Source organism: Schistocerca gregaria, chromosome 11 (assembly GCF_023897955.1).
Source record: "Schistocerca gregaria isolate iqSchGreg1 chromosome 11, iqSchGreg1.2, whole genome shotgun sequence".
In the NCBI taxonomy this organism is placed as follows: domain Eukaryota; kingdom Metazoa; phylum Arthropoda; class Insecta; order Orthoptera; family Acrididae; genus Schistocerca; species Schistocerca gregaria.
Genome location: NC_064930.1, coordinates 91,033,122 through 91,047,536, shown reverse-complemented (window position 1 = coordinate 91,047,536; position 14,415 = coordinate 91,033,122). Strand labels below are relative to the sequence as shown.

At 41.7% G+C, this 14,415-nt stretch overlaps 1 protein-coding gene across 1 annotated transcript in view; it reads right to left on the bottom strand.

Moving 5' to 3' along the window:
* LOC126295039 (uncharacterized) overlaps window positions 1-14,415 on the bottom strand; it is a 571,350-nt gene that overhangs the window by 14,616 nt on the left and 542,319 nt on the right. The window contains exon 2 of the mRNA XM_049987289.1: window positions 5,579-5,739. Within this exon, the coding sequence (XP_049843246.1) occupies window positions 5,579-5,729 (151 nt within the window). The 5' untranslated portion in view covers window positions 5,730-5,739. The remainder of the gene's footprint in view (window positions 1-5,578; window positions 5,740-14,415) is intronic.

The window sequence follows — 14,415 nt, the reverse complement described above, 5'->3', positions numbered from 1 at the left end:
GAGACGAATGTCGAAAATTTGATGGACTGATAAGAGAAGTAATGATGAGGTTCTCAGCAGAATCGGTGAAGAATGGAACATACTGAATACTTTGGTAGGAAGATGGGAGAGCATTTTGTTCTTGGTCATGTAGCCTTTTTGTTTCCTCTCGGTTCTTGTACGTATTGAATGGGTCCTGTAGCCACCATTCATTAGTCTGGTAGCCCATTTTCACTAGCATTTCTCGTTATTTTCCTTGTTTATCTTTACTCATAACTCTCATAGTGGCGTGATTCAATGAATGTGGTTGTGTGTCACGCTGCTATAAGGTGGCATAGTCTGCTGCAGAAAGTCTGCGATGGTGATACAGATTCAGCAGCAATTGTACAGAATAGCGAAGTCTCGAAGTGCTCAAGTAGGCAAAGAGGTTTGCGCTACTGCTGAGAAATCCACCTGCGTTAGGTTGGTGGCGGATATGGCATCCTTGGGTTTTCTGGGCCACACGGAGCGTGGAGGAGGCTGGAGATGAAAAAGGGAGGCAGTCTGCCGCCTGTACGGGAAACGTCCACAGCTGTGCTCCAGTCCAAGAAGGGTGAGTTAGACTGACCGCGTGGCGCGTTCTTACTTGGCGAGGGGAGAGCTGTTAGCTTTTGGTCTCGCTTTTCAACTCTGAAAGTTTGCTTTGCTTTGCCTTGTCGCAGCAAGGAATGCAAAACTTTGGCACATTTTTCTTTTAGTAAATTTCTATAGCAGACTTGGATCCACCGGAAGAGTGCCACACAAAGGTGTCGATAAGAAGTGAGCACTCGCTTCTGTATGAATGTTTTTTCTCTGCCTCGTGATGACTGGGTTAATTAGGTTTAAGTAGTTCTAAGTTCTATGGGACTGATGACCATAGATGTTAAGTCCCATAGTGCTCAGAGCCATTTCAACCATTTTGTGTGCTTGACTTCAGCTGTGCCTGTATAAGTTTTCATTTTTCTAAATATTAATAGCTTTGTCTTCTCGTAAATTTTCGTCCATGGGGAGCCAACCACATGGTTGAACATTAGAGTTTGTTTGCCTACCGTCACCACCAACTCTCCGATCTCGTGTTTGTTTTAGAGAATGTTAACTGTTCATGACTGTGTGATGTGATATTGTTGCAAGTTGGCCACGATACCTAGAAACTGCGTCCCCTCAAACCACGTGGGCAGGCGGGTGTACCGCGAAACGTGTACTGCTTCACGAGTTATTGCGATCAGTTGTCAAGCATCGGCAGTTGTATGAATGATTCAAGCCAATGATTTTAGGTGTAGATTATAACGGTGTATGTATCGATGCTTTTCGTTAATGTTTTAGGAATTAATGTTATCAGAAATTGTGTACATGCCTCACATCCATATCTTAGGAATAAATGATTTTATACACAATTTTCTCTTGCATTCCGAGGTTACGTTTTTGCACCTAAGCCACCCACCTGCTAGCTTTCCTGTTAGCACATCCAACGCGTTTCCTTACGCACGGGTCCAGTGATTTGTTTTAAAACAATTTATTTTAAAACAAATTCTTTACATTAAGTCTTACTTTCAGGTGTGTTGCTGGGAGCTGATCTTCTGCACAGTGTTCATGGATGTGCTATTTTATTTTAAAACGTTGATTCTCGTGGACAGTGCACGGCAGATACTATTAATTGCATCGCATTCCCTATGAGCGATATCACGACGTACGTATTTTTATGTGTTTTTGGTCTGTGATCAAATTAATTTATTTTCCGACTCGGCCAAACCTTCGATTAGTTGTATGGTTAGAGTCGGTGGCGACCCTAATCTTCTCACGTTAATTTCACAATCAATAAGCATTTCCATTCCCAATAATAACGTAATAACACGTAGTAACAGGTTACCTTATTTTATCACCCGTCTTTCTTTGCAACATACTCGTATTTTTCTCAATATTTCGAAAATCGTGCAGAATTTTACATTTCTGGATGCTTTTTGCAGGTCTACAGGGCCTATGAATGTGGCAATTTTATTTTCCAAGTTTTGTTTCTCTCATCACTTACAACGCCCTCTCATGCTACTAGCCTTCTGACAGTTAAAATGATGGTCATCTATCATATCCTCTATTACCTTTTCCATTCCTCTGTATATATTGTTCCTGTCGACAAATTCCATAAATGAGGTGTTATGCTAGTTCTGCTATAGGGCCTGCGAGTATCTGCTCATCTTCATGGTTGGGTGTAATGGTATACCACCATTCTCATATATTCTAGGAGCCAACTTCAATAATTCTTGGTTGACACTTTCGCCAATGATTTCGGAAAATCAGAAGGTATGTTACCTATCGCTTCTCCCTTCTACTTCTACATCTACATCCATACTCCGCAAGCCACCTGGCGGTGTGTGGCGGAGGGTACCCTGAGTACCTCTATCGGTTCTCCCTTCTATTCCAGTCTCGTATTGTACGTGGAAAGAAGGATTGTCGGTATGCTTCTGTGTGGGCTCTAATCTCTCTGATTTTATCTCTTCGCGAGATATACGTAGGAGGGAGCAATATACTGCTTGACTCTTCGGTGAAAGTATGTTCTCGAAACTTTAACAAAAGCCCGTACCGAGTTTATCTATCATCTCCGTAACCCTATCGCGATTACTAAATGATCCTGTAACGAAGCGCGCTGCTCTCCGTTAGATCTTCTCTATCCCTTCTATCAACTCTATCTGGTTCGGATCCCACACTGCTGAGCAGTATTCGAGCAGTGGGCGAACAAGCGTACTGTAACCTACTTCCTTTGTCGTCGGATTGCACTTCCTTAGGATTCTTCCAAGGCTGTGTTAAGCTCTGGCTCTTATGTGGGATCTCCAGTGTCTTCCGTTGTGATTCTCATTTCTTCTTCTGTCAAGTCATCAGACGAGTCCTTCCCCTCGTAGACGGCTTCAGTTCACTCTCTCCACGTACCCGCACCCTCCTCTGCATTTGACAGTGGATTTCTCATTGCACTCTTAAAGCTGATGTCCTCACTTTTAAAGTTGTTCTTCTGAGTATTATGTACATGTCCTTTTGAATATTCTGTACACTGAATAAATCTTTCAGACAACCATTTCTTATTCAGTGTCTTCACATTTTGCAACAGTCACTTCGCATTGGTTTCCCATCTACCCTTACTTACTTCGTGCCCAAGTGAATTATACAGCTGTATCCCTGTGTTCCTCCGAACGTTTTTGTATCTTCTACATTTGCTGATCAATTGCTGTGTTTTTTCCGTTTCCTAATGTTTCTTTTCCGTTAGCTCCTTATATCTATCTTTGTTTCTCCAATTTCTATGATGCCCTTTTTATTGGTGTCCATTCCTGTTCAAATGAACTGCCTGTGTGCTATTCATCCGCGTAATATCTGCTGCCCACGAGAAATTTAAGTGCATTTCGTGATTGCTTTGCACTTTAGTGTCCCACTTCTTTCCGCGTTATGTTCTTCCAGACCATTCTCTTAAACTTCAATCCACTCTTCATCGAAATTCAACTGACATCTGAGCTTACATCTGGCCCTAGGTGTGCCACACAATCGAAGAGCACGATTGAGAAAACGATAGATTTCGACTTCTAGACATAGATAACCGGACAATTCTTCCCATAAATACAGAAGTGCGAGTATTAACGAGGGCCTCAACAGGGCGTAATCCCACATGGAACTTTCATGTGTCTCGATCCTTTTCGAAGCATACCTCCCGTGGAAAAGCGAGAGTTTTCGGTAGCTACAGACGGTTGAAAGATAAAACAAACAGCGACAGAGGGAGAGAGAAAGGGACTCCCCTCTCTTGCACTCCGCTCCAAGGCCAAACTTCGTGTGCAATCATGACTGTTTGTTCTGAAGCCATAATGTTATTTAATTGGAGTTTTGATATTTTTATCATTATGTAATTTGGTAAAAGAAAGGCGAACAAACATGTAAAAGTAATCCATCTACAGTTTAAAACAGTTGCTGCAAAAATCGATGTTTTACACTGTTTTACATCTAAGGCAACTTAAAGATGCAGAGCGACAATTTTTGTAGTATGTGTATTCCGATATAAAGCATAACATGTGGAATAGTATGAAACCCCACACATTAATTTCTGCCATCAGTGATAATACCTGCTACAGTTGCAAAATTGTACATCAGCAGTTGATTTTATCACTGGGGATGTGTATCAGCAGTTGTGCATGTCCCATCAAGAGAAACGTGTGTTCTTATGGGTCTCCATTGTTGTTGTTGTTATTGTTAGCATAGGTAGTATAAATTATCACTACCGCGTGCTGCTCGTGTACTTCACATGTCATAATGTTGACTTACTGAGATGTCAGGTTATATGTAAGAGAGTGCACTAATGCCTTAAGTTTATCAGGTGGAATAAACGCATAAAGAAGTAAATAAATGTGCAGAATGTGCCAAATTCCGCCACTTTCTATAACGCACTTTAGACTATTTCTAAGGACACGGGCTCTGTCGTTTCTTGCGACTCTTAGTGTCTGTTCTGCTGGGGTTGGCATCGTATAGTGGATCCCCGTATGCTCTGTAGCGTATGGCATTAAAGGTCTAAAAATTTCGTAAAAGTTACAGTACCTTCATGCAATGTCACTTTTATCGCAACGGCAATGAACGGGACATATTTTAGGACATATTCTGCAGCAGTTTTTGTAAAACTCACACACACACACACACACACACAGATCTCTGTTACGGACAGAGGCAAGGTGAATTCTGGCAATATTACCTCTTCAAAGCAAGCTTCCTAAACAGTCAGTTCGTGATTTTACATCTCTGTCGCATTGTGCCAATGAAGTTGTTTGAAGAAAATGATTGTGGTGAAAGGTATCGTCATCATTGTCACCGCCATCCTCTCATAAAGAATAGTCTAACGTCAATCAACTATTCTTCTCTCCATTTAACGGGTCTTCTCTATGACTGCCGCTACTAAATCGCAAGGTACAAACAGTAGCACAAAGAAACGCTCATAGAGTTTCTTTTGGCTCGTGTAAGAGCTGGTCGAATAGCCACATACAACGACGCTTACGGTCACAACTGCCGCGAGCTCTGACGTTTAAACGTGGCAGTTTGACCGTCACTGCATACTGCTCCCTGTGGTGCCACACTGTCGCTTGTCGGTTCACCGGCACTATAAACACGAACCTCCTACTCACTGTACTGTACAGTAGTTCGAGCTCCGACAATGGCGACCGCAGCGGAGCGTGCCCGAAGCAAGTGGTTCACGGGCGTTAAAAAGCTATGTGGTGAGAAGGTGTTACCTGCGTACAGTCATAATCACGGTCCAAATCCCCGCGCAACATAGACAGCTGGGGCTCACACCTTGCAAGTTTGCGTCTCGTATATGAGACCAGGTTGGCGCCCTTCTCTTGTTAGATGCAATCCGTTGTGATTAGATAACTGTTTCTTTTCTCCAGTGTGATTATTATTTACTTCTTATGTCTTTATTTCTATGCATTTTAATTAGGACATAATTTTCAAATGCGGTGCAACTCCATCACCATGTGTTGATTAACTTCGACGAGAGTTTTTATAGAAAATCTAAATGAGCACATTACGCTATATTTAACAATAACAAACTTCCCAGTAATATACTCACCAGGTTTATCCACAAACTGAACAGGACGCCACCACTCACAATTCACCATGCCGACCGTGACTCTTGTGATTTGTCGAACAGCATGCACTGACTGGGACAGGATATGATGCCTCAGATCATCTGTTTGCAGCGTTGTCATGTTCCATTTCATGTTGTTCAACCTTTCAAAATAAAATGGAGTCAGCTTATGTGACAGATGATATTCTGAAAGTTGACTGTATTTTGTAGACTAGAATAGTGAAAACTAAACTCAACTTGCCCTACTCCAGCTCTTACGTTTCCCATTGATAGAGGTCGCCAGCCCATTAGAGACGAATCGAGGTGTCAGACAGGAATTGTTGCGTACATTACGGCTCGTATGGGAGTCTGCTAACATATTCTGGACAATTGATCATTTCTGATGAAATACAAGAATTCACATACAAGCAAGCAGCCAGAAATATGACTGGACAAGCCTTCAAAGGCATGGAGTGGGCACTCCCCCACAACATGGCTCACAGTGTTCTCCTTGGCGCCATAATCATGAGCAGCGCTTCCACTATAATACCACGTTTTCAAGAGGTTGCCATGTCTCTCTTGTGCCATTTGGATGAGGCTGAATCTTGGTCTTTCATGACAAGAAAGACCATACTGCGCTACCTTACTCAGTTGGACTGAATATTTATTGCACTCTGTCTTAGGAATTAGTACAGTGGCATCCTTGATTGTGAGATTAGCAGAGACAAAATTTGACAGAACATGCAACCCCTAAGTGGGAGCTGTTGTAGCAATGTCATTAATAGTCAACATGGCTCCTTACGTCTTAACTGCATGAGTGCCATTCTCCCATGCTTTAGCACAATACGCGACAGCTCAGCAACAAAGAAAAATTGCAGCTTTGTTTTGTTTGTCTACATTTGCTCCACAGGTTTTTGCAGGAATGTAGTGCAGTTGATTTAGAATAGAAGCAAACGACTTTTACAGGTCCGCGCAGTGGTGCATAAATGACAGTGACAGGAAGAGGAGACATCAAGGTAATTAAGGAAGTAGCTGCAGGAAATTTTGGTCCTATCCAGGGGCTTCTGTATCATGGAGATAGAACCCTGTGGGCTCAGTTCCGCTTGTGATTCGCTGGTCTCTATTTGTGAAAGTACCCCCTCTGTTTGGTGTCAACTCGGAGGATCGTCGACACAATCAGTAAGTAGCCAGTTCCACTCGAAGAATTTGGTCTCTAGGCGACCTCTACGAACAACAATAAAAAAACTACCTGGGACCTTGGAGTGCGAAGATATTGGCTAAGGGGACACGTGAAACGGAACGTGAATCAGTTTACTGGGCTTGTGTTCACCGGCGAGTACAGGTTTCGAAAGTCGATTGGGGATCGTCGTACAGGGCTGTGTAGGTGACCAGGCACTGTTGCAGGTCACTATCCATGGGTTCTGCTGTGGGGCGGGACGGTCGTATTTTGCCTGCTGTTATGGTAATATCAACAGTAGCAGAAAACAGTATAACGGGAGTAGGATTCTTTAGGAAGTTAGAGCAGAGAGTGTGTTCCAGTGAACAGTTCAGCGATACAGTTACGCTTATCGCAATCGACAGCAAACCAACACCGACAACGATAGATCGGATAGTACATGCCGACGTCGGAAGCTTAAGATGGCAGAAAAAGTATATGAAGGTATTGAAACGGTAATACAGTACGTAACGGGCGATGAAACGTCAATACATATGAGAGACAGGAATGCAGTTGTAGGGGTAAAAGTGGAAGAAATGGTTACTGGAGAATGTGGGGTTGCGTTAGGGAATGAGAGAGAAGAAAGAATAACTCAGTTCTGTAATAAATTTCGGCTAGTAATAGCGAATACTCTTAATCACAAGAGGAGGATGTATAATTGGAAAAGGCTGGGTGATATGGGTAACTACAGTTAGATTACATCATGGTCCGACAGAAATTCCAAAAAGGATATAGTGGATTGTAAGGCATACGCAGGTGCAGATATAGACTCATATCACAATGTAGTAATGATAAACACTACGTTGAAGTTTAAGAGATAAGTCAGAAAGAATCGATACGCAAATGTGTCAGATACAGAAGTACTAAGGAATGACGAGATACTCTTGGAGATCTGCAAGGCTATGGGTACAGCAACAAGGAATAATCCAGTAGGCAGCCCACTTGAAGAGGAATGGTTATCTCTGAAAAGGACAATAATAAAAGTTGGAAAGAAAAACATTGGTACAAAGAAAGTAACTGCAAAGAAACTATGTGAATTAAAATAAATAACTGAAGTATTTCTTTTATTACCCGTGATGAAAGAAGGAAGTTCAAAAATGTTCAGGGAAATTCAGGAATACAGAAATGCTAGTCACTGAGAGATGAAATAGACAGGATGTGTAGGAAAACTAAGACGACATGGCTGCCTGAAGAATGTGCAAAAATCGAAAAAGAAATGATTGTTGGAAGGACTGAGACAGCGCATAAGAAAGTCGAAGCAATCTTGAGTGAAATTGTGAGCAAAGGGTGGTAATATTAAGAGTGCAGTGGGAATTTAACCGTCAAAAAGGAGGAGGTGGTGGATATATGGAATGAGTACATTGTAGGCCTCCATGAGGAGGGAAGATTTGTCTGATGTGATAGAAGAAGAAAGAAGAGTCGATTTAGAAGAGTTAGGAGATCCAGTAATAGAATCAGAATTTAAAAGAGCTTTGGAGGACTTAAGAGCATATAAGGCACAAGGAGTAGATAACTCTCCATCAGGATGTCTAAAATCATTGGGGGGAACTGGCAGCAAAGCGACTATTCATGTTGGTGTGTAAAATGTATGAGTCCGCCGACATACCATCTAGCTTTTGGAAAAATATCATCCACACAATTCTTAAGACTGCAAGAGCTGGCAAGTGCGACAATTATCGAACAGTGTGCTTAATAGCTCATGCATGTAAATTGCTGACAAGAATAATATATTGGAGAATGGAAAAGAAAATTGAGGATGAGTTAAATGACTATCAATTTGTCCTTGGGAAAGGTAAATGCAACAGAGAGGCAATTCCGACGTTGCTGTCCGTGATAGAAGCAAGAGAAAAGAACAATAAAGTAACGTTTATAGGATTTGTCGACCTCAAAAAGATGTTGAGCAAATGTGAAATGGCGCAAAGTGTGTGAAATTCTGAGACAAACAGGGGTAAGCTGTAGAGAGAGACAGGTAATACACAATATGTACAAAAGCCAAGAGGGAACAATAAGAGTGGATGACCTAGAATGAAGTGCTCGGATTAAAAAGGATGTAGGCAGGGATGTAGTGTTTCGCTCGTATTTTCAGTACGTACATGATGGAAATACAAGAAAGGTTCTGGAGTGGGATTAAAATTCAAGTTGAAAAGGCATGAGTGATACGATTCGCTGATGACAATGCTATCCTGAAAGTGAAAGTGAAGAAGAATTACATGATGGGCTGAATGGAATGGACAGTCTAATGAGTACAAAATATGGGTTGAGAATAAAACGAAGAAATACGAAAGGAGTTGAAAGGAGCAGAAATGAGAACAGAGATGAACATAACATCAGGATTAATTCTCACGAAGTATATCAAATTAAGGTATTCTACTACCTAGGCAGCAAAATAACAAATGACAGATAGAGCAAGGAGGACAGAGAAAGCAGATTAGCACCGGCGAAAAAAGCATTCCTGACCAAGAGAAGTCTATTAGCATCAAAGATGGACCTTCATTTTAGGAAGAATTTTCTGAGAATGTACGTTTGGAGCAGAACCTTGAATGGTAGTGAAACATGGTCTGTGGGAAAACCGGAAAAGAAGAGAATCAAAGCATTTGAGATGTTGTACTACAGGCGAATGCTGAAAATTAAGTCAACTTACAAAGTATGGAATGAGGAGGTTCTGCGCAGAATGGAAGAGGAAAGGAATATGTGGAAGGGACACGATGATAGGAAATGTGCTAAGACATCACGGAATGAATTCCATGGTAAAAAATTGGAGAGTACATGCAGCAAATAACTGAGGACGTAGGTCGCAAGTGCTGCTCTCAGGTAAAGAGGTTGGCATAGGAGGGGAATTTGTAGTGGACCACATCGAACGAATGGGAAGACAAATGACTAAAAATAAAATAAAATAAAATAAAGAAATGGAAACGTCTCTAACGTTTCGCCTACAAAGGCTGGAGACATCTTCATAGGCTAAAAAGGCTCAGGCAGCAGTTTGAAACTCCTATAAACTCTTGTTTAAAAACCTGTGGTCTAGGGGTAGCGTCTTTCATTCATAATCAAAACGTCTTCGGTCCCGGGTTCGATCCCCGCCACTGGCTAAATTTTGATAAATAATCAGCATTGGCTGCAGAAGACTTCCGGCATAAGAAGTCAGCCCATTCTTGCAACGGCCTTGTCAAAGAGGGCGGAGGAGCGGATGTTCAGGGCAATCTCGTGTCCTACGGGTCGGAAATTGCCCCTAAAGATGGAAGAATCAGCAGTGATCAACGACATGATGATGCAGAAGGCAATGGAAACCACTGCATTAAAGACAAGTTACGTGTATCCACAGGACATGTGGCGTGTAGTTGAGGAAGTGTCATGATGATCTCTCCATTGCCAAAAGATTCCGCAATATTCTCCCATTCGATTGTCCGGGAGAGGACTGCCAAGGGGGAGGTTACCATGAGAAAAATATTGATTAATCAACGAAAGGATAATGTTCTACAAGTCGGGGCGTGGAATGTCAGAAGCTTGAACGTGGTAGGGAAACTAGAATATCTGAAAAGGGAAATGCAAAGGCTCAATCTAGATACAGTAGGGGTCAGTGAAGTGAAGTGGAAGGAAGACAAGGATATCTGATCAGATGAGTATCGGGTAATATCAACAGCAGCAGAAAATGGTACAACAGGTGTAGGATTCGTTATGAATAGGAAGGTAGGGAAGAGGGTGTGTTACTGTGAACAGTTCAGTGACCGGGTTGTTCTAATGAGAATCGACAGCAGACCAACACCAGCAACGACAGTTCAGGTATACATACTGACATCGCAAGCTGAAGATGAACAGATAGAGAAAGTGTATGAGGATATTGAAAGGGTAATGCAGTATGTAAAGGGGGGCGAAAATGTAAGTCATGGGTGACTGAAATGAAGTTGTAGGGGAAGGAGTAGAAGAAAAGGTAACAGGAGAATATGGGCTTGGCACAAGGAATGAAAGAGGAGAAAGACTAATTGAGTTCTGTAACAAGTTTCAGATAGTAATAGCGAATACACTGTTCAAGAATCACAAGAGGAGGAGGTATACTTGGAAAGGGCCAGGAGATACGGGAAGATTTCAATTAGATTACATCATGGTCAGACAGAGATTCCGAAGACAGATACTGGCTTGTAAAGCATACCCAGGAGCAGACATAGATCACAATATAGTAGTGATGAAGAGTAGGCTGAAGTTCAAGACGTTAGTCAGGTAGAATCAATACGCAAAGAAGTGGGATACGGAAGTTCTAAGGAATGACGAGATACGTTTGAAGTTCTCTAACGCTATAGATACAGCAATAAGGAATAGCGCAGTAGGCAGCGCAGTTGAAGAAGAATAGACCCTCTAAAAAGGGCCATCACAGAAGTTGGGAAGGAAAACATAGGTACAAAGAAGGTAGCTGCGAAGAAACCATGGGTAACAGAAGAAATACTTCAGTTGATTGATGAAAGGAGGAAGTACAAACATGTTCCGGGAAAATCAGGAATATAGAAATATAAGTCGCTGGGAAATGAAATAAATAGAAAGTGCAGGGAAGCTAAGACGAAATGGATGCAGGAAAAATGCGATGACATCGAAAAAGGTATGATTGTCGGAAGGACAGACTCAGCATACAGGAAAGTCAAAACAGCCTTTGGTGACATTAAAAGGAACGGTGGTAACATTAAGAGTGCAACGGGAATTCCACTGCTAAATGCAGAGGAGAGAGCAGATAGGTGGAAAGAATACATTGAAAGCCTCTATGAGGGTGATGATTTGTCTGATGTGATAGAAGACGAAACAGGAGTCGATTTAGAAGAGATAGGGGATCCAGCATTAGAATCGGAATTTAAAAGAGCTTTGGAGGACTTACGGTCAAATAAGGCAGAAGGGATAGATAACATTCCATCGGAATTTCTAAATTCACGTTGGTGTGTAGAGTATATAAGTCTGGCGACATACCATCTGACTTTCGGAAAAGTATCATCCACACAATTCCGAAGACGGCAAGAGATGAGAAGTGCGAGAATTATCGCACAATCAGCTTAACAGCTCATGCATCGAAGCTGCTTACAAGAATAATATACAGAAGAATGGAAAAGAAAATTGAGAATGCGCTATGTGACGATCAGTTTGCCTTTAGAAAAAGTAAAGGCAAGAAGAGGCAATTCTGACGTTACGGCTAATAATGGAAGCAAGGCTAAAGAAAAATCAAGACACATTCATAGGATTTGTCGACCTGGAAAAAGCGTTCGACAATATAAAATTGTGCAAGCTGTTCAAGATTCTGAAAAAAGTAGGGGTAAGCTATAGGGAGAGACGGGTCATATAGAATATGTACAACAACCAGGAAGGAATAAGACAAGGCTGTAGCCTTTCGCCCCTACTCTTCAATCTGTACATCGAGGAAGCAAAGAGAGGAAATAAAAGAAAGGTTCAGCAGTGGAATTAAAATACAAGGTGAAATGATATCAATGATACGATTCGTTGATGACATTGCTATCCTGAGTGAATGTGAAGAAGAATTAAATGATCTGCTGAACGGAATGAACAGTCTAATGAGTACACAGTATGGTTTGTGAGTAAATCGGAGAAAGACGAAGGTAATGAGAAGTAGTAGAAATGAGAACAGCGAGAAACTTAACATCTGGATTGATGGTCACAAAGTCAATGAAGTTAACGAATTCTGCTACCCAGGCAATAATATAACCAATGACGGACGGAGCAAGGAGGACATCAGAAGCAGACTCGCTATGGCACAAAAGGCATTTCTGGCCAAGAGAAGTCTTCTAATATCAAATACCGGCCTTAATTTGAGGAAGAAATTTCTGAGGATGTACGTCTGGAGTACAGCATTGTATGGTAGTGAAACATGGACTGTGGGAAAACTGGAACAGAAGAGAATCGAAGCATTTGAGATGTGGTGCGATAGACGAATGTTGAAAATTAGGTGGACTGATAAGGTAAGGAATGAGGAAGTTCTACGCAGAATCGGAGAGGAAAGGAATATGTAGAAAACACTGATAATGAGAAGGGACAGGATGATAGGACATCAGCTAAGACGTGAAGGAATGACTTCCATGGTACTAGAGGGAGCTGTAGAGGGCTAAAGCTGTAGAGGAAGACAGAGATTGGAATACACCAAGCAAATAATTGAGGGCGTAGGTTGCAAGTGCTACTCTGAGATGAAGAGGTTGGCACAGGAAAGGAACTCGTGGCGGACCGCATCTAACCAGTCTGTAGACTGATGACCAAAAAAACTCTACAAGCTGAACTGTTTGTTCGGATCCCTGCCACAGTTGGGCTGTGATGTCATCAGACGGCTGCTTAAGAGCGCAGAGTCACGAGTGTGTGTGTTGTCGAGCTTCTGCTGAGGAAAACGTGGCGCTGGTTTCTGTATTCAGCAACTAGTCTAAAATCTCTCATTCTTCTTTCCGTTAAAGTTGCTTTCGTGCTTTGGAATTTGAATGCCCTCTCTGTAAATTCAAGCACAGTAATATAGGTTCTGTACTGCAGAGACGAATTTTTAGTTTCCCTGGTCCGAGTGGATGTTCTGCAACTGCCGATTTATTGCGATTTCGCAGATGACAACTGCTCTTCTGTTCCTTAAGCAAGAAATGAGTACTTCTGTTTGTACTACACATCTGTGCTTTACTGGGTGTGTAAGACAATTTATATATTCCTCCTGTGGCAAGTGCTGGCCGTACATTCTTTACAGTGTTCAAAACATTCACGCTCCTTCGTAAACACTGCATCAATACTATGTATTCCTCGTACTCTGATCATGTTAACCATGACTGCTTTTACGAATGGGAGTAAATCTTTGTTTCTTCTTCATGAGAAGCTCCATACCTTTATGGACTTATTGCCCTATTTATCTCTTTCTCAGATTAATCATTTCTTCTGAAAGTTGTGTTTAAATTGTCGGAGCGTTCCTCCAACTACTCTGGTGACACATTATTTAATCCAGGCACACCAATGTTCTCATTACTGCTCTTTTCAGTTTGAGACAATGACTTGAATTTTTGTGAATGTATCCACATGTGTGAGTAAGGTTTTTGCAGACATTCTGTGCCTAACATCTGTGGATTTTCTAAGTAGCCGTACATTTTAAAATATTTCAACTTCTTCCTCTTTTTCTATACTGGATTCTATATTATAACTAATATCATTCGGAAAGTTTAGAAATTCTGTGTTCTTATTGTCCATTAGGCTACATAACGAAGTATGAGTATCATCAATATAACAAAACCAACGATAGTGACTTTTCTTGTTGGGCTGATGAGCTGTTCCTTCCAGTTTTACATATAGAACTCCGTTGTAACTTTCCTGAGTGTGTTTCCCATAATTTTCTAATGAATACAGTTTCAGAAAACTGGATGATTTATTCCAGAGCCTCACAAACTGAGCCAAGTTAATAACGCTTTGGTCCGCCTCTAGTCCTTCTGCAAGCAGTTATTCGGCTTCGCATTTATTGGCAGAGCCGTTGAATTTCCTCCCGAAGGACATTGTTCGAAATCATGTCCAGCTGGCAGGTTAAGTCATGAAAACCTCGAGATGGTTCGAAGGCCTTACCCAGTCCGCCCCAAACGTTGTCAGTTGGGGAGAGGTTTGGAGCCCTTCCTAGTCAAGGTATGTTTGG